The sequence below is a fragment of the Puma concolor genome, chromosome B4, assembly GCF_028749965.1.
Source record: "Puma concolor isolate L17-30 chromosome B4, mPumCon1.1.hap2, whole genome shotgun sequence".
Taxonomy (NCBI): Eukaryota; Metazoa; Chordata; class Mammalia; order Carnivora; family Felidae; genus Puma; species Puma concolor.
Genome location: NC_141673.1, coordinates 63,035,128 through 63,056,234, shown reverse-complemented (window position 1 = coordinate 63,056,234; position 21,107 = coordinate 63,035,128). Strand labels below are relative to the sequence as shown.

The window sequence follows — 21,107 nt, the reverse complement described above, 5'->3', positions numbered from 1 at the left end:
ATGCAAGGCTCAGTCTCACAAACCATAAGATCATGACCTGAGCCGAAATCAAGAGTTGGACACTTAACCAGCCGAGCCCCCAAGGCACCCCTGTACTTATTTAAAAATTTTTTAATGTTTATTTTTTGAGAGAGAAAGAGAGAGTGTAGGCTGGGGAGGTGCAGAGAGAGAGGGAGATATAGAATCCGAAGCAGGCTCCAGGCTTATCATGACCTGAGCTGAAGTCAAATCAGATGCTCAACCAACTGAGCCACCCAGGTGCCCCTATTTATTTTTAAAAATAATCTCTATGCTGAATGTGCAACTGGAACTCATAACTCCTGAGATTGAGTCGCGTGCTCTCCCAACTGAGCCAGCAAGATGCCCCCTAAGTAATTACTTTAAAAGACTGAATCTTTATTTCAAAACTTTCAAAATATGACATACTGAAAATTGTGGGAAAATAGTGGTAGTTGTCTTTTTCCTTCTTCCTCCCCCCCCCTTTTTTTAAATTTTCCTGAATCTCCCTTCTAAAAACAGTATGTTGAGCTTGCATATCTCCTAAGGTGGTGTGATGAGAATGTATTGCCCTGATACGATATTCTTCTGCAAAACACATAAGTCTAGTCTAATGAGAAAACCCCCCCAAAAAAATTCAAATTGTGAGATATTCTACAAAATACCAACCAATATTCTTAAAAACTGTCAAGGTCATGAAAGGCAGAGACACATAGATCTGAGGAGCCTAAGGAGACCTGGCAACTCAATGCAGTGTAGTATCCTGGATGGGATTCTGGAAGAGAGTAAAGACATTAGTGGAAAAACTGATGAAATCCAGATAAAGCCTGTTGTTATTTACTAGTATTGTATCACTTAATTAGTTTTGACAAATGTACCTTGGTTATATAAGATTATTAAGGGAAGCTTATTGAAGAATGTGTAAGAACTTTCTGAATTATCTTTATAGTGTCTCTGTAAGTGCAAAATAGTTCCAAAACAAAAATTATAATAGCTACAGAAACTAAGATAGCAAAACCAAAAACTCTATAGTGAAACCTTATTATCTATAATGAACTGTAGGGTACCTTGGGTGGCTCAGTCAGTTAAGCCTCTGACTTCGGCTCAGGTCATGATCTTGCAGTTTGTGAGTTTGAGCCCCACATGAGAGTCTGTGCTCAGTGAGGAACCTGCTTCAGATCCTCTGTTCCCTTCTCTCTCTGCACATCCCCCTCTCATGCGCGCGCGTGCTCTCTCAATAAACATTTTATTTATTTATTTTTTTTTTTAAATTTTTTTTTTCAACGTTTATTTATTTTTGGGACAGAGAGAGACAGAGCATGAACGGGGGAGGGGCAGAGAGAGAGGGAGACACAGAATCGGAAACAGGCTCCAGGCTCTGAGCCATCAGCCCAGAGCCCGACGCGGGGCTCGAACTCACGGACCGCGAGATCGTGACCTGGCTGAAGTCGGGCGCTTAACTGACTGCGCCACCCAGGCGCCCCTCTCAATAAACATTTTAAAACATGAGTTAAAAGAATTTAAGGTAGAAGTTATGAGAGAAAGTATAAATTCACATTAGGGGTGCCTGGCTGGCTCAGTCAGTAGAGCATCTGACTCTTGATCTCAGGATCTTGTGCTCAGAGTTGTAAACTTGATTTATTTTAAAGTTTATTAAGTAATCTCTCCCCCAACGTGAGGTTCGAACTCATGACCCTGAGCTCAAGAGTAACGTGCTCTTTTGACTGAGCCAGCCAGGCACCCCAATAAACTTGAATTTTTAAGAAAAGGAAGGGGCGTCTGGGTGGCTCAGTCAGTTAAGTGTCCGACTTCGGCTCAGGTCATGATCTCACGGTCCGTGAGTTCGAGCCCCGCGTCGGGCTCTGTGCTGACAGCTCGGAGCCCGGAGCCTGTTTCCGATTCTGTGTCTCCCTCTCTCTATGCCCCTCCCCTGTTCATGCTCTGTCTCTCTCTGTCTCAAAATAAATAAACGTTAAAAAAAATTAAAAAAAAAAAAAAAGGAAAAAAGTCATCTTGTCACTTTGCAAGGATTCTAGGAAATCTGCTAATTGTTATGCAAACTAGTAATTGACAGAATCAAGCATTAATTTTGTCTCTTATGTTAAATTGTATCTCAAGCATAACCAAGTAGTCAGTGTAGAGATGAATTTGGAGGCCATCTATATGAATTTTTTTGTAAATGTTTTGTAAAAATGTAAAATTTTTACATTTTATCACTCCCAATTGCCAGCTTTTGTGTCATTAAAAAGTACAGTCCTTCTCTTCCTTTTTCTGATTTGCTTGGACTGGGAAACCAGATTAATAAAATTATTATTTTGAAAAATAGGGGCACCTGGGTGGCGCAGTCGGTTAAGCGTCCGACTTCAGCCAGGTCACGATCTCGCGGTCTGTGAGTTCGAGCCCCGCGTCAGGCTCTGGGCTGATGGCTCAGAGCCTGGAGCCTGTTTCCGATTCTGTGTCTCCCTCTCTCTCTGCCCCTCCCCCGTTCATGCTCTGTCTCTCTCTGTCCCCCAAAAAATAAATAAACGTTGAAAAAAAAATTAAAAAAAAAAAAAAAGAAAAATAAAGTACAATGTATTATGAATTACTATTTCTGTTACTAAAGATGCTTTTATTTCTTGATTTAGAGCTATATTCTGGATGTTCCTACCGCTTAGATGATGTGTTACCTATATTGTGCTTGAATGTGGCTGAACACACAAACACTTCCTGGACTGAGATTTGATTCTTTAGATTAAATCTATTGTGTAAAATGAAACGTTCAGAAAACTCATTGTATGCTTAATATAGGTATAGTTTTGAAAATCAGTCATACTGTGTTAATACTTACTGAATTAAAGAAGACCGTGTTCTCCAAATAATTCCAGAGACCAGGTGAATAGAGAAGGGTGTGGGAACTACCCTTTTGACAATTATTGAGGAGTTTCTTATTTTAGTATTGCCCGGGTCTTTTATCAGAGAAGAATAAGTTATTTGACTTGTCATGGTGGTCTTCTTAAAAGTTCATGACTTCAGCACCCTTCTTCCCTTTGAAGAAACTGAAAAAGTGTGTTAACTGCCACAGCTATTACAATAACTGATGCTAGAGGCAACCCTGGGTTGGGCAAGACTGTCATTAAACTGTGCCTTTGGTTTACTTGTTATTTTCATCATGGAAAGGAAAATCTTTAATTTATTTCATTGCTTAACTGATGCCACATTCTAAGATAAAACTGTTCTTTTTCTAAAACTGTTATTAAAAGAGGCTGGAAACAGACTCTGGTCTGATGCTGATGCTTTGTTAGTATTTCATCCCTTTTTAAAGTTAAATGAAACACATTTAACCCCATTTCCAGTTTCATATTAAAAAAAATCCTTTGCAGTCATAGCAGGGGTCAAGGAGGATATTAGCTTTGTCCATTTTGTTTTTAAAATTTTTTTTAAATGTTTATTTATTTTTGAGAGACAGAGCATGAGCGGGGGAGGGGCAGAGAGAGAGGGAGACAGAATCCGAAGCAGGCTCCAGGCTCTGAGCTGTCAGCACAGAGCCTGACGCTGGGCTCGAACTCACCGCGAGATCACGACCTGAGCCTAAGCCGGACGCTTAACCGACTGAGCCACCCAGGCGCTCCTTGACTGTCCATTTTGTAAGAATTTGATAGAGGCTTAGAGATACGGTTTTACAGAGTCCTAGTATCTAAGTATTTCTTTGTTTCCCTTTTTACTGAATCATGCCATGTCCTGGATGTTAGGCTTATGTCTCAGTAAAATGGAGAAAAGTTTGCTTCTTTCTACTTGATTGTGACAGTGGAGAACTTTGGGATTTAATGAATTGCTTCTCTGATTTTAATGGAGTTAGATTAATTTGGAAAGTAGATCAAAGATGACTTGCTTGTATGGATCATGGTTTTGCTTATTTTGTTTCTAAAGACCCATTGTAGATAGCTGAATTTACAGGTTCATAAATATCTCTTCTGAAGGTAATTTTTGGTAGGTAACTACTGGTGATATTAACTAGCATTCTGTCTTACCTGCTGAGCTTTTTGGGCTTATTTCAAGAGGAGAAATTATCCGTCCCCATCACAGGGAGTTTCTCAGTTTCATATATAGTTTTTAAGGCAAATTGATTAAATAAAATAGTGGTACATATCTTATTCCATGATTTCTCACAGTTGTTTTCCCACAAGATATTTTCCTAATAATATTAGCTACAGTGTGTTAAATGTTTGTTATGTGACAGATACTGTGCTAAACACCTTACATGTATTATTTTTCACAACTTTATGAGATTGATAATGTTTCATCCCAGTTTTACTGAGGGAGAAACTGATAACTAAAGAACGGTCACATATCTACATCTGTCCTACTCCAAAACCTGTTCTTAACCTTGTACTCCAGTCCTTCCTGTTAAGCTCTGCCAAAATCATGAACATCTCAGAACACTACAGTTTATTTTAATGCCATAGGTTGATGCTTAGAAGCGGTGCAATGAGAAGGAAAGCACCAGGAGAGCTTATTATTAGGCATTGTAACAAAATTATGTTGATGAGCTGAAAAGAGTGGAGGTTAGGTGCAGAAGTAAAACCAAGCACTGAGATTTGTAATGTTGTTTCTTTTTTTTAAATGTTTATTTACTTAGAGACAGAGAGAGAGAGAGAGAGAGAGAGCACACATTCGCAGACACACATGCAAGCAGGGGAGCAGAGAGAGAGAGACTGAGAATCCCAAGCAAGCTCTACACTGCCAGTGCAGAGCCCCACATGGGACTTGAACCATGAGATCATGACCTCATGTTTCTAGTTTTTTGTTGTTACAAAGCTATAGAAAACAGTATCGTCGCTGCGCCTGAGTGGCTCAGTTAGGTGTCTGACTCGATTTCAGTTCAGGTCATCTTTCAGTTCGTGAGTTTGAGCCCCATGTCAGGCTCTGTGCTGACAGCGTGGAGGCTGTTTGGGATTCATTCTCAAGTGCGCGTGCGCGCTCTCTCTCTCTCTGTCTCGCTCTCAAATAAACTTTCTTAAAAAAATCATCACAGGGGCGCCTGGGTGGTGCAGTCGGTTAAGCGTCCGGCTTCAGCCAGGTCACGATCTCACGGTCCGTGAGTTCGAGCCCCACGTCAGGCTCTGGGCTGATGGCTCGGAGCCTGGAGCCTGTTTCTGATTCTGTGTCTCCCTCTCTCTCTGCCCCTCCCCCGTTCATGCTCTGTCTCTCTCTGTCCCAAAAATAAATAAAAACGTTGAAAAAAAAAATCATCACATATTTTTGTATACTCAGGAGTATATCCATAGGACATTGTTGATTCAAAGTGGAATTACTTTGAAGATGTATATTTAAAATTTTTTTTAACGTCATTTTATTTTTTAAAATAAACTCAGTGCCCAACATGGGGCTTGAAATAATCACCTTGAGATCAAGAGTCACATGCTCGAGGGTGCCTGAGTGGCTCAGTCGGTTGAGTCACCCACTCTTGATTTTGGCTCAGAATCCCTGAAAGATTCTTTCTCTCCGTCTGCTCCTGTCCCCCACTCGCACTCTCTCTCAAAATAAATATTAACAAAAATTGCCAAATTGGCCTTCAAAATGTACTGATTTATCATCACCTATGTATAAAAATGCCTGTTTCCCCATATCCTTGCTAATTCTGTGCATTATTAGAGTTTTAACTTTTTGTGATCTGATAGGTGAAAAATTACAAAAGTCCACTATACATAGAATTGCATTTTAAAAATTAAATGAGAATGGGGTACCTGGCTGGCTCAGTTGATGGAGCATGCAACTCTTTTTTCTTTTTTTTTTTTTCTTTACACTTATTTATTTTTGAGAGACAGAGTGAGACAGAGTGTGAGCAGAGGAGGGGCAAAGAGAGAAGGAGACACAGAATCTGAAGCAGACTCCAGGCTCTAAGCAAGTGTTCAGCACAGAGCCTGATGCGGGGATTGAACCCGCGAACTGTGAGATCATGACCTGAGCCAAAGTTGGACATTTAACCAACTGAGCCACCCAGGCACCCCTAGAGCATGCAGCTCTTTATCTCAGAGTTGTAAGTTCGAGCCCCACATTGGGTATAGAGATTACTTAAAATATTTTTAAAAAATTAAATGACATTGATCATGTTTTTATATATTTGCTAGCTCTTTGTATTTTCAATGATGGTTTTTGAGATTTCAAGAATGGATGGCAATATTAGTAAATGTGGCTTCAAAGCTTTGAAGAAATGGTGCTGTAAATGTAAAGTGTCACTGAAATAACTGCAACTTGATGACCTCCCTTACTTCACCTTAACCCTTTTGCTCTCTTAATTTCAGGTGATCATGGAGCTCAGCTTGGCCTCCACGGAGCTGGTGGTGATGGAATACATGATGACACAGCAGGTGGAGAAGAAGGAGAAAACAGCCCAGATCCCCAACCCCAGGCTGGTCGGAGGACCCGGCGTGAAGCCTGCACCTGCCCCTATTGTAAAGATAGTGAAGGAAGGTAAGTTGACCCAGCCAGTGTCTTAAGGGTATAAAGGAGAAAAATGAATGGATTTGGAGGTAAGCAGAGGAGGGTTAATTTTTTAACATTTAAGACTTGGCAGTGTTGCAGAGGGACCAGAGAGAGAGAGTACAATACATTTGATTGGGTTATATTATAGGATTTTAGTTCCAGCTCTGAGCCTTTCATCTACTCTAAGACCTGGGGCCTTAATAGGTGCCTGCTTTCTCCAGAGATAAGGTAATCAGATGCAGCCAACTGGTCTGATGATTGTTACCATATGTCTGTTTTGAGATGGTTTTAACAAAGTTGCTTGTAAAATAGTCTTGCAAAGAAAAAGAAACATACCTACTGTAATGATTTTTTTATAGTGGCTATGTGAGAGTCATAAGGGTTTTCTGAGTCTTCTTTTCCTTCAAAACAGACAAAAAATACTACTCCAGTTAGAAAATTCTTCCAGGGGCTCCTGGATGGTTCAGTTGGTTAAGCTTCTGACCTCGGCTCAGGTCATGATCTCACAGCTTGTGAGTTCGAGTCCTGCATCAGGTTCTGTGCTGACAGCTCAGAGCCTGGTGCCTGCTTCAGATTCACTGTCTCCCTCTCTCTGCCCCTCCACGCTCACACTCTGTCTCTCTCTCTCAAGAATAAATAAAAACATTAAAAAAAATTTTTTTTTTAAAAAGAAAAGAAAATTCTTCCATCATGGAACCTAATATGTCCTGCAGAGCAAAGTTCTGACAAATTTTTCTCATTAGTAGAATATTCTATTTTATTCAGTATTATTTCTGGAGAGTACCAAGTTCTATTCTTTTTCTACAATTCATTGCTTTTGAAAGAAAATAGAAAGTCGTATAGATTTTTTAATGCCTTAAAAAATCTTAACACCTTAAAAATCTGTTAAGCTTAGGTCTCAAAAATAAATACAAAAATGGGCATCTTGAGTGGCTCAGTTGGTTAGGTGTCCAACTTTGGCTCAGGTCGTGATCTCATGGGTTGTGGATTCGAGCCCCTCATGGGGCTGTCTGCTATCAGCACGGAGCCTGCTTCAGATCCTCCATCCCCCGCCCTGCTCCTCCCCTGTGTGGTGCAAGCTCGCGCGCTCTCTCTTTCTCTCTCAAACATTTAAAATAATAAATAAATACAAAAATGAGAAAAGCACCAAAACCAAAAATAATTTGAGTTCTTTGTAGGTTAACCATATGTCACAGGAAAAACCTGCATCAAAAGCACACTGAGGGTGCCTGGATGGCTCAGTCAGTGCAGTGTGTGACTCTTGATCTTGGGATTCTAAGTTCAAGCCCCACATTGGGTGTAGAGATTTCTTAAAAATAATAAAATCTTTAGAAGAAAAAAATAAGCACTGAGTACAGTAGTTTCCTTCTAACAAAGCTTAAAGTGGATTTAAATTTTTGAAGTAAGTTCTCTGATTTCTACCTACATGTGATTTCATTTCCGTTATGGTTTTTTCCCCTCTGCTAATATGTGCTGTTAAAACCCAAGAAAAGTCCCTCCTGGAAATCTCCCCAATGCCCACTAATGGATCACACATGGAACAAATTGGTTTGGCAAAAACATTTCAGAACTGATTGCTGAGAGAAGCTTAGGAACTGCTTCATATTGGGTGTGTGGGTGTGTGTATATGTATGTATGTGTGTATGTATATACATATATATATGCATACATGTATATATATGTGTATGTGTATATATATATGTATATATGTTATGCATTTTTTAAAATATACCTTGAATTAGTTAGGATTTTTTTTCCCTGTTTTAACTTTTATACAGCCCATCTTTCTCTCCCACTGAAGTCCCTGATAGTGCTCTAGCTTTCCAGCTTTTAATATTTACCATTTGGCTCTTGAGCTTTATTTTAGGAGATAAGTTTATAGTTGTAAACTATTATATTTTCTTTAAAGTTTTCCACTAGGTGCTTTGCTCCTTACGTAAGTTCCCAGCCAAAAATATCACCATGTTCACAGTAGTTCCCATGGAAAATGCTTGTATTGAGACTTAAACTTCCTGAAAAATACAGGAAAATGCCTTACAGACTTTCCAAGTCACCCACAAACATCAAACATCAAAACTGATTAAGGAATAAAAAACAGGGAAGAGTAAATATCCAGTAGAAAGGAAACTTAAAACTTGAATTTTGAGTATTAAGACTCAGAATCAACCAAAGGTTTTTCCTTTGATACTAAAGAGAAGCCTTTTTTTTCCTTTTTTCTTTTTAAGTTTTTTTTTATTTTGAGAGAGCGTGCATAAGTAGGGGAGGGGCAGAGAGAGGGAGAGAATCCCAAGGAGGCTCTGTCCTGACAGTGCACAGGGCTAAATCCCACAAAGCATGAAATCATGACTTGGGACTCGAACTCACAAAACCATGAGAGTATGACCTGAGTCGAAACCAAGAATCATCAGACACTTAACCGACTGGGCACTTAACCCAGGCGCCCCAAGAAGCCTTTTTTTAAAATAAAAATTTGGGTTAGTTTTTGAGGGCGTCAGGTAATAACCTGTTGACACTGGGATTCTTTAATTTTTCTCTCTGGAATGCATGATGAATAGTTGTGTTCTCATTTTCAGGGGCTCTGGGGATCCTGGCAAAAAGAAACAGCACATTTGCCACATCCAAGGCTGTGGGAAAGTATATGGCAAGACCTCACACCTACGGGCACACTTGCGCTGGCATACAGGCGAGAGGCCATTCATGTGTACTTGGTCATACTGTGGGAAGCGCTTTACACGTTCAGATGAGCTACAGAGACACAAACGCACACACACAGGTGAGTAGGAGCCCAGAGAAATAGTAATAGATCAGAATAGAAAGACACAAAATATAGCTATGAAATAACTAAAATTTCTGAACAGCTTAGTTTGAAAGTGAATGTGTGGATCATAAATGGAATTAGAGTTAATCTGGAAAACGTTTAAGAAGGAAGAAGTTAGGTTTTCAGTGGGATTTTCTGCCTTATTTTTTGCTATGTTCCTTCCTTTCTGAGTACTGCTTGACCTTTACCTGTTTTTCTTCCCCTTCCTCAAAAAGATACTTAACAGATTTTTATTGTTTTTATCACCTTCTTAAGATTGCCTAATATTCTAATATAGTTTGAAAGCCATGAATTGGACAAGGTAATCCTATTTCCTAAGATGTCTGTTTCTTATCTTCTTTTCTTTTACCAAGGTGAGAAGAAATTTGCCTGCCCTGAGTGTCCCAAGCGCTTCATGAGGAGTGACCACCTGTCAAAGCATATCAAGACCCACCAGAATAAGAAAGGAGGCCCAGGTGTATCCCTGAGTGTGGGCACTTTGCCCCTGGACAGTGGGGCAGGTTCAGAAGGCAGTGGCACTGCCACCCCTTCAGCCCTTATTACCACCAATATGGTAGCCATGGAGGCCATCTGTCCAGAGGGTATTGCCCGTCTTGCCAACAGTGGCATCAACGTCATGCAGGTGGCGGATCTGCAGTCCATTAATATCAGTGGCAATGGCTTCTGAGATCAGGCACCCAGGGCCAGAGACATATGGGCCATACCCATCAACCCTGGGATGCAAGGTAGCATGGGTCCAAGAGACATGTGGGAGAGAGAGCCATGAGGCATTAAAATGCATGGTGGTGGGAAGAATTTGGGGGAGGGATACAAGAGAAGAGATGGGGTCCTGGCACCCACCTATATCATCAGTACCTCCTTGAAGTGGGAAACATTAGTGAAAATTCTGTTGGTGCCACCCTTTGATGGGCATTTGTTTGACCCCAAACAGTTTCTTATACTTCTTACCCCAGCCTCCCCTTCCTGCCTTTCCCTTCTCAGCTCCCCCATGATGGATCCCCCCCTTTCCTAAAGCCATCATGCCTTGATAAATATATATGATCATTGAAATACTTTTTAACAAAAAAAAAAAACCAGATTCTATATTATATATATATACATATATATATATATATAAAAGATATATAGAGATGCATTTGCAGGGGTTGGCTGGGAGGAGGAAGGAGACCATTCTGTGACCAAAATACCTTGGTCATTTTTTATATTGCCTTATTTCCCTATGGCTGAGCCTTGTTGTGACACATCAAGCTTTTCTAGAGATGTTGTCTTGGCTTCCCACCAGATTAAGCATTCATATGCTCTGCTTTTAGTTTATATACACATACATAATGTTTTTCCTTTCTTAATTTTGTCTTTTTATTTGGGATCAGCTTCTTGCACTCCTTTCTTGACTCAACCTTTCTGTCTCCCTTTCTCTCACCTGATTGCTTCATATTTTGGTAATGATCCCTGGATGAGGCACTTCTGTCAACCTTTTAAGGTTCTTGGTCCCAGCAGCAGAATGGAGAGCCTTGAAGCCCAGGCTGATGCTTGAGGTAGCTGTGGAGAGAGTGTTCAAAACTACTACTGACGCAGGCACCCTCTTGGCGCTGGAGAGTCAAAGGCACCTCTTCTCATCAGCTGCTGTAAGCATCAAGAGTCAGAAGTCTTTCTGTGGAATTGTACAAGAGACCCTTTAAAGGTTATAATCTGGGATCAATTTGTATAAACTGTCAAAAGTGGTCAAATAATATGTAGGGGCTTTCAATAGGAAAATGATGTGCTCAAAAGTGGAAGTGACTCAGAGTAGTCCAGTTCAGGAATTAGTGGAGTATTTGGACTTTTGTACAGCTGTCTTCCAAAGTAGGTCTAAGCTTTGGTATGGGTTTCTGAGGTCACATTCTGAAAGGAAATGCACTTCCTCTTTTGAACATCCCTGGTAGTTTCTTTCTCATGTTATTAAGGAGCATCAGCCAATAAATCTGTTCCAGGTTTCCATTCTGCAGAGCTCCAGAGTCTGTACCCGTGGCAAGGCAGTGGTTCTTTGATCTTTTCTCTTAATTCTTCCTTGGGTGGTTCCTAAGGGAAAAGGAAGCACACGATCATGGGAACAACAGCCCAGAACAAAAAGAAATCTTGTCTTACCACTGTGGTTTATAGGAGAGATTGGGAGACACCATCCTGCTTTCTCCATGGCCTGATTCTTGAAGAGACTGATCCAAAAATTATAGCGGCAGGGAACTCTTAGTGCATTTGGCACTGAGACTTAAATGCAACCAGAGTTGTCCTCAAGGCCCAGCCATTAAAACATTGTCTCTCTTGACCTTCTGGTATCTGTCAGAGAGCTTTTCACTGTGAGGAAGTGTGGAAATGGCTGTGTGTATGTGTGTAATCTGTTAGATTGGGGATAGGTTTTCTGTTAGCCTATACTAAAAGAGACCTGCAATAAAAAATTGCCCTGATCTGATAGAAAATGAAGTGTTTGTGTATGACTGTGTGTGAGTGTGTTTTGTGCCTGTATATATCTACACACAGATGAGAAATTATATTTGAAATTGTTGGAAAATAAATCAAATTCAGCTCAAAATGCCTTTCAGGCCCATTACCTAGAAATCTGTCTTAAAACCTGGGTATGTTCCTGAGGTCATTTCTTTGCTTATGCTAAATTAGCTACAATTATGAATGGGGGATATTCTACTGCACTTTTTAAAAAGAAACTATTTTTGTGTTTGAAAGGAAACCAACATCCAGATCTATAGCAGAGTCCTAGTTTCTTTCATAAATCTTTTTACCTTGACTACAAATAGATGATGCTATGATTCTATATATTTTATATAAAATCTATCCAAATTAGTATCTGGGTAAGCTTGTGTCGTTGTTTAACCTGAAATACAATAACTGTTAATATCCTGAACAGTAGTTCACTCCATTTGGTCCTTCCTCTCCAGACTTAATACACTCAGGAACTATTGCGAGAAACTTTCCCCAGATCAAATTCTGTTAATACTGAAGTAAAAGTCATCCATGCCCCGCCACTTATCAAACACCCTTTATTCCCACTGAAAGGCAGAACTCAACCTATTATTTTATATCTGTAATCATGTATATAGGCATCTTTTGGAGGAAAAGGGCAGTATAACTCACTGGAGCGTGCAGTATTTTGCTAGAGCATTTCAAAGAATGGAATCTTCCCCAGTATGAAATTATTTGCTATAAACTAGCTTAATGATGCTGAGGACTTATAAGCGTTTAGAAGGTTATTTGGTGATGATTTTCTCTGGGATGGAATGCTGGTTTACCTTCAGTCCCCTTCATTAACCTTGTAAGTGAATTCATAGTTCTTTCCACATACCCTTTTGGAGGCTCCAGATCCAGTATCTTGTTTGGCCCCCAAACTGAAGCAGCTTCTGCTCTTGTCTCCCAGTAGCAGGGAGCTGCTCAGTCTTTTCCACAGGGAGTGAGGAGCCTACATTCCTTAAGACGGGAGCTTACTGCTGAAAATCCTTTCCCTGAACTTTTTGGCCAGCAGAAATCAATGTAACTGACAGGTATATTCTCAAATACCTTTCATGAGTTGCTTTTTTATTTAAAAATGTTAAATGACCAAGCCTGTGAGGCAGGAGATGCCCAGAGGACTGGTAATATTAAAGCACTCATTCCCTTGTCCTTTCAGGTTGCCCATACACATTCATCTGTGTGTCATTTGATTGTCTCACTTTTAACCCATAGCAGTAACAACCCACACCATCTTCCTTCAGGGACCTCCCAGCTAGCACCCTGTTTGTGGGTGCTATGCAGAATGCAATTTAATGGATATTTCTCAGCCTGATTCAGAATAAATAGAACACAGAACCCTTGATCCCAGAAAATATAGACTGAAGTGTGGGGTAAAGATTATGATTGGGGGAGGGTTAGAGACAAAAGCTGTAAATTACTATGGCTGATTGATTTATTTCTACTATATACACATATATATATATATATATTTTTTGCTTTTGTATATCCTATATAGGAAACTAAGCATTGTATTTTTTTAACAAATCTGAGAAAGCACTATGAACTGCAGATGTTTGACTTTCAGAATATATTTTGTATTGTTAATATCTTCACACTGTGTGAATACTGGAAGCTGCAGATCTTTGCTAGGACGCAATAAATTTATATACTTTTTGAGGGGTTCTTCTGGGGGTATTAATCAGGCCCCTGTTACACTTCGGGGGAGCCCTGGTGCTACTCGCTTAGAGTTTCATTCAATTGTAAGTACCCTGATGCCTTTTGGACCTTGGGATCAGACCAAACAAGTTTTGGAGATCCCAGTACCAAGGAAATGAGGATGGTCTAGCTGCCTCAAGTGAGGGGCCCTTAGCATAGCTCTCCTTCCCCCTATTCAAAGCTGGGTAGCCTCTTAGGGTTGGGAAGAGAAATGTGAAATCTCCGAGTTTCATCTCCCTTAGAAGAGAGCCAGTAACTTAATATGCAAGGATAAAAGGTGGCAGCAGTAGTTTTGGGGAAAGGGAGGAGGATATGGCATTTCTCCAACCTCGGAAAACATTGCTTTTGAAAACTGCTGATAAAATGTGGGCAGGTTATTACTTTTGTTTGGGAGCATGTGTTCTCTCTGGTGCCTCTCTTGGCTCTCCTCCTGGGGTACAGACCTTTTCTAGGAGGATGAGCAGACCAGCTTTGAGGTTGACCTGTTTCTTTTCTTTGTCTGCCTTCCCTAAACACCAGCCCCCGGGAGGACATTGAACAGCCTTAAGCTTAAATTCCTACTCCCTTTCCAGTTTGGCTCACTTGCCTTAGATTGAAGGCTAGGCAAGGGGAAAAAAAGGGGGTCCCTGGCTTCATCCCTCCCTTATGTCTTCTCCAGTTTGACGTCCCCAAACCCAGAAAGATTTCCTCTACCATGTTCATTTGAGAGAAATGAGTACATTGTCCTATTTTCCTCTTTCCTTATTGTCAGACATCCCCAGTCTTCTTTGTCCCTGCTAAGTGAGAAGAGGTGTGGTGATCTGTCCCTCAACTCCCTTCAGTATCAAAAAACATAACAAATGGGGTTAAGCTGCGACTGCAGGTGGTGAGGACTCTGTTGATACCTCTCCTGGGGTGTGTGTTTTCCTCTGTCTCACCTTCAGGAATTACACTGTGCCTTCTCCACAGGGGAATGGGCTTTATCTACGCTGCCCTCCACTCTCCCAGCAACTGCTCTTGAACGGTGTGGACTAGGGCAGGCCTTCACCTTTTCCTCCCAATGACATCCTGTACCCTCACCTGGAGTCTAGGGTACAAAGACTCTGGGGGGAAGATGGGGATAATATGCTGAGATTGACCTGAGGAGACCATCTCTACACACACCAATGGCAGCTGCCCCAGGGCCTGCTTCCTCTTCCCGGGTCTGTCATCCTCTGGGAGGGAGGGGCAGTGCTCCAGTCTCCGGTGCCTACAACAGGTTTCTCTTTCTCAACACTGGCGATAACCAGTCTCCATACCACTGTTGCCTTTTTAAATCTCTTAATATTCTCATGCTGTGTTTGTTGTTGATTCCAATCTGATTATCACCAGGGCTGTGTGGGGAAATACTTCTAAATGCGCTCTCATCTTTCTTGCTCTTTTTTTCCCCCCTGATCTTATGTATGTATGATGCTAATCTCTTGTCTTTCAGTTTCTTCCTGCTCTTTTGTATCTTCCTTTCTTGTCTCTCCCCCTACCTTTTGTCTCTGGGTGTTTTGGGGCTTTTTTTTTTTTTTTTTTTTTTTTGCCTTTTTTGTACAAAGATTAGTTTCAATGTAGTCTGTAGCTCCTTTGTAAACCAATTAAAAAAACGTTTTTTTAATAAAAAGCCACGTCTCTGGTGTGTTGACAGGGTGGGAATGGGGAGAAATATGGTTGTAATTTCATATACTGAACCCAACAAAGGTTTCCAGGTACACCATTGTGCCGTCATACATGTTAATACAATTGCCCTACACTTAACTCCCAGGCAAACAATTTCATGACCATATCAATGTACCATGAGTACATAGAAATGTGGAGGACCAAGAGAAACGGGGCAGGCCCAACCTCTTTTTTTTTTTTTTTTTGGTGTGTATAAGCTTTTTATTTTGGAATACGTTTAAATTTAAAGGAAAGTTGCAAAGATAGTGCAGAGAGATTCCCTGTACTCCTTACCCAGTTTTTTTCTATTGTAAATATTCTGTGTTGTCAAATCTCAGAAACTGACACTGGTACATTCTGTTAGCTAACCCCTAGGCTCTATGGGTTTCACATTTTCTCATTGATGTCCTCCTGTTCCAGAATCCATTCTGGGATGCTACATTGCCTTTAGCTGATACTCTTCCCAAGTCTCCTCTGGTCTGTGACAATTTCTTAGTCTTTTCTTATTTTTCATGATCTTGACAGTCTGGGAGTATTGGCCAAGTGTCTTGTAGAATATCCCCCAATCTGAATTTTTCTGATGTTTTGTCATTATTAGATTGAGCTTATAGGTTTTTGGAAGAAACACCACACAGGTGAAATGATGTGAAATGTCCTCATCACATCCTATCAAGGGTCATAGCCACATGACCCTACTGATGATAGTCTTCATCATTTGGTTAAGATAATGTTTGTCAGATTTCTCCACTGTTTTTCTTTCCCTATTCTTGGGAAGCAAGTCACTAAATCTAGCCCACCCTTAATGGAGTTGGTAGGAATTAAGTTTCCCTTCCTAGTGGAAATAGTATGTAGAGTATTTGGGATTCTGTGAGAAAACGGTCTTTTCTCCCCTCACTATTAATTTATATTGGTATGTACTCAATGTATATTTATTTTAGACCTGGTCTGTAATTCGGTACTATATTATTTTCATTGCTCAAACTGTCCCAGCTTTGACCATTGGGAGCTCTTTCAGGTTGGCTCCTGTGTCTCTTTGATACATCTACATCCTTTTACTTTTTTGAGCACTTTTTTTTTTTTTTTTTAATTTTTTTCAACGTTTATTTATTTTTGGGACAGAGAGAGACAGAGCATGAACGGGGGAGGGGCAGAGAGAGAGGGAGACACAGAATCAGAAACAGGCTCCAGGCTCTGAGCCATCAGCCCAGAGCCTGACGCGGGGCTCGAACTCACGGACCGCGAGATCGTGACCTGGCTGAAGTCGGACGCTTAACCGACTGCGCCACCTAGGCGCCCCTTTTTTTTTTTTTTTTTTTTTAATTTTTTTCAACGTTTATTTATTTTTGGGACAGAGAGAGAGCATGAACGGGGGAGGGTCAGAGAGAGAGGGAGACACAGAATTGAGCACTTTTTAAAGAACTTTCTGAAGTACAAGATGCTTCATGTTTATCTTGTATTTTCCCTGTCCTAGCCTTAGGATCAGCCATTTCTCCAAGGACCCTTAGTTCTTTATTGGAGAATGGTATTTAGAAACTAAGATGTAGCCCCAACGTATTTTACAGCAATTAATACCAGTCTGTGTCTAACATGATCGAATCTAGATTATGGCCCCATCTGAAACTGAAATTGAAGTTATTCTGACAGTCTTTCCACTTCCCAACAGCCTATGGCTTCACTTCCCTTCCTACCTATCCAAGAAACCTTGGTCACTTGTTTATACTGTGGCTACCAGCATTCTCAGTCAATTGTGTTCATTTGACTACCTTTGCTTTGTCAGTCACTCAGCCATGGCTAAACTCAGCCATTGGATTTCCTTATGTAGCCACTAGCGATACGACATTTTAACATTTGACTTTAATGGTGCGGGGGAAGATTTTTTGGTTTTGGGCTCTTGTTTTGGTTTTGTAGCTCTAAATGGGCCTTTAATATTTGTGTCATCGGTGCATTCAGTAAACATGTATTGGGCCCTTACTGTGTCCTGGGTACTAACCTAGTTTGAGGATAAAAAATGACAGGTCCCGCCATCAAGTACTTCATAGTCAGGTGAAAGAGAGACACCATTAATTGCAGGTTTCCCAATCCTGACCCCATTTTTTTAGCAGATGATTTACTTCCTATTACATGGAGATGATGAATTTCTTTACTTCCCTTTCCCTACATTTATATAGTCACTGATACTAGTTTACCTCCTTATCTTTTCTTGGGAGTGAAACAGTTTGCCTTTGCAAGGCCAGCACTGCCATTTGTGCACTCAACCTCACTTGTTTTGATGATATTTTCCCCTTTCATCTTCAGTCTCTCCTGGGTTCCCTTTTGTCACCCTGTAAGCATGTTATCTGTCCCTCTGTCCTTCTGCTTCCACTTGCGAACTTCAGATCTAGTCTCTTTTGATTGCCACAGTTAGTGCAAGTAGTTTACACTTAGTTCTTCTCTTTTATTCACCCCTCAGGCCACTTTGTTCAGCACCTATCATTTACGAAATTGTTTCTTAGAAACGTCAGCGATCTGGTTGCCAGCTCCAGTGGTCTTTCAGTCCTTTGCCTCTTAGATCTTACTAAGAAGCAACCATGTGCATCTCAGAGCTCTGGTCCCTTGGAGTGTGGGGCTAATAACTCCTCGTTCTCCTTCAGCCTTTCTGACTCTTTGTCTCCTTCATAGCTACTTCTGTCCCTTAAATGTTGGTGTCCCTGTCGTGTGTCCTTTCCCTTACTCTTGCCTTTCACCCCCTTAAACAAGTTGTATCCATCCACTCTTCAGCTATCCCAAATTTTAAGCCCAACCTTTTCTCTCAACCTGGCAGACTGCTTACAGGACATTTTCATCTGGATGTCCCACAGATAACTCAAAATGAACATGTAAGACGGGGAAATAATCCTTTATATTCCCCATCCCACTTAACAGTGTTACTACCCCTTGATCATTTATACTTGAAACCTCAGAATCATCTTTCAATTCTCTTTCAAATACCAACATTCATTTGATTACCAATCCTGTCAATATTACCAATATAGTGTATCTCAACTTTATCTCTTTTTATTTCCACTGTTCTAGTACTCACCTTGGCTAGTGCTCAGGTCTCATAACTGATTTCCCTGCTTCTAGTCTCCCCGAGCCAATCATCCATCTTCCGCACTGCCACCAAATCCCTCCCTAAAATTTTTTGCTTTTAGGAGAAGTCTAGTCTCCTTGATAGAAACTTGAAAACCTTTCCAATCTAGGGTGCTTTTCTTCTTCATATCTCATACCCCTTTCTCCTGCTTACTCTCCCTGCCCCCAACACACACCCTCTAGGTACTTTTCTTCCCTTGTCTGCCCTAGACAGAATTAACTTATTTGATCTTTCTCCTTATATAGCTCCTTGCCCATACCCCTAGTCTGACACGTAATTTTCTGGTTGCTTGTTGATGTATCTTCTTGCCTTTCTAGACTCTGAGATCCTGGAGGGCAGGAATCACACATCTCTTTGTAGACCCAGCACCTAGTGAAATTCCTTTTTAAGACTGAGACCTAAGGGCGCCTGGCTGGTTCAGTTGGAAGAGCACAAGACTCTTGATGTCAGGGTCGTGAGTTTGAGCCCCACCTTGGATGTAGGGATTACTTCAATTAAAAAAACAAAACAACAGAATAGATATTTCTGAGTTAAGTGAATAAACAACTCACTTTAGCCCTGTAGACATGGGGGTCACAGGTAACTTAGTGGGCCACTGCAGACTTGAATCGGGATCCTGATGAAGATCTTTGTGTATGTGGAATCCAGGGAGACTTTATTTCTATACTGAGGTTCTTTCTCAGGACCTTCCTAATCCCTCAGCTCTCAGATTCTTACCCCTTCTATCACCACCTCACCTCATAAACCTGGCTGGAATGTTTCTGTCTTTGAAAAGGAGTGGTTATCCAAGGCTTTGGGTGAGGAGACTGCCTTCCTGCCTGATCCTTGCCTTGTTCCCCTCTGGAGGAGGTAGTCTCCTGAGACACTCCAGACACAAGAAGTTATTTGATCTTCAACTCCTGCTTGCCCACCTCCCCACTCCCACCTCCAGACTTATCTGATCTGGGAGCTGGTGAGGGAAGATCGCTGTAACTAAGTACAACATTCCATCTCACTGGCAGGGCCCTGCAGACTCCCAGAAGGTCGGAGGGAGGGATGGGCAGCTGTCTATCTGCCTCTGGCCCTCGTCATTCCTCCAGTTGCTCTTTCACAACTACTGGAGCTTTTACTCTTTCCTTCCTTCATGCAGGGTCCCCAGGAGAAAGGCTCCAGAATCAAAGAGTTGGGGCACCTGGGTGGCTCAGTCGGGTAAGGTGTCCGACTTCAGCTCAGGTCATGATCTCACGGTTCGTGAGTTTGAGCCCCGCATTGGGCTCTCTGCTGTCAGTGCAGGGCCCGCTTTGGATCCTCTGCCTCTCTCTCTGCTACTCCCCTGCTTGTTCTCATTCTCTCTCTCTCTCTCTCTCTCTCTCTCTCTCTCTCTCTCTCTGTCACTCTGTCACTCTCAAAAATAAATAAAACATTAATAAATATATTAAAAAAAAAAAAAAAGTTACAGCCTCATTCCTGGTCTAAGCCAGACCATTGCCAGAAAGGGTTTCTAGGCAGCCACCAGGGGGACAGAGGCTAGGAAAACAGGGAACCGGTCCCCTCTGACTCTAATTCTCATGGGAGCCAACTGCTCACAGATGTGGAAATGATTACCTACTACTGTAATGTCTTACTCTGGGGAAGAGTCTGGTGGAGCTGGACTCCTGTCTCCTATTGCACCACAAACCATAGACTTCTTCCATCTTCATGCTGACGTTCCCACTGTATACCCTGTGCTCTCCCTTCACGTTTTACAGTCTCTGCAGTTTAGTAGATACAGGAGATGTGATACTAGTCCTCAGAGGAGGCTGGCCCTTTTTGCCCCCAGGAAGCATCCTGAGTTTCTCCTATGTCTGCTGACCTCTGGTGGCGATAGTTTGAACTGGACCCTCCTTGTCTAGTTAGTGCCTGCTGGCAGGTAATGAATGGTGTACATTCTCAGCCATCCAAATTCAAATATTCAAACACTGTATCAAATGGAAATATTTTTTACTGCTGAATTTTTTGTTTTCAGGCCTCATGACATAATGTAAAGAACAGAGCCTGGGCTTTGGAATCAGACTTACCTAGGTTCAGGTCCTAGCTCTGTTTCCTAACAGAGTGACCTTGGGCAAGTTACCTAAGCTTAGCTTTCTTACCTGTAAAGTGAAAATAATAATAAATAGCTCAATGGGAAAATGAGATGATTGTAAAATGCATAGCCCTAGCTGTGCCATAGCACATAGGTGCTCAATAAAAGTTTGTTACCTTCTCAATAATAGTGATTTTGTTCAGTGTATGACTCCATATGATTTTAAAATTTTTGGTAACATAAAATTTACCATTATTCCCATTTTTCAATGTGACTTTTTTAAACTCTGAGAAGTTTTATATAACTGCTTTCTGATTCTTGAGTTTGGAAACTGAGGTCAACTTTAGTATGGACTGTGAAGCCTGCCTCTGCCCAGAGAGCTACAGATCCGAGCCCTGAAAATAAGGGTTAGAGAGATCTTGGGCACAGCCAAATGGCTCAGTTGACCTCACTCTGGTTTCCAGCCTAAGAAGGACTGACAGGATCCAGCACTTTCTTCCAGGGTCAGCAAAGGGCAGAGGTCTGAAGTCAGGCATCACAGGGTTCACAGCTGGGCCTCCAAGACCCCCTCCTCCCACTTTGCAGAGAAAAGAGGAGGCGGCTGCAGAGAAGAGGATATGTGATTGCTTCTCTGCTCCTCCCTCTCCCTGCTTTTCCCTACACCCATCCTCTCCCCCACAGCAGCCATCTCCCCCGCAGCAACTGGAAAGAGGGAGGGGGGCGGAGTTGGGGACTGAGGGATCAGAAGACCCACAGCGTCCTGTATCTGAACGAGGCTCTTGCTGGGGGCAGCTGTGCTGGTTCATGCTCCCCTCTCCATGCTG

At 41.6% G+C, this 21,107-nt stretch overlaps 1 protein-coding gene across 1 annotated transcript in view; it reads left to right on the top strand.

Moving 5' to 3' along the window:
- Positions 1-13,429, top strand: part of SP1 (Sp1 transcription factor) — a 39,535-nt gene extending 26,106 nt beyond the window's left edge. Inside the window, exons 4-6 of the mRNA XM_025930247.2 lie at positions 6,282-6,450; positions 9,036-9,235; positions 9,634-13,429. Coding sequence (XP_025786032.2) covers positions 6,282-6,450; positions 9,036-9,235; positions 9,634-9,947 — 683 coding nt within the window. The 3' untranslated portion in view covers positions 9,948-13,429. The remainder of the gene's footprint in view (positions 1-6,281; positions 6,451-9,035; positions 9,236-9,633) is intronic.
- The last annotated feature ends 7,678 nt before the right edge of the window (positions 13,430-21,107 follow it).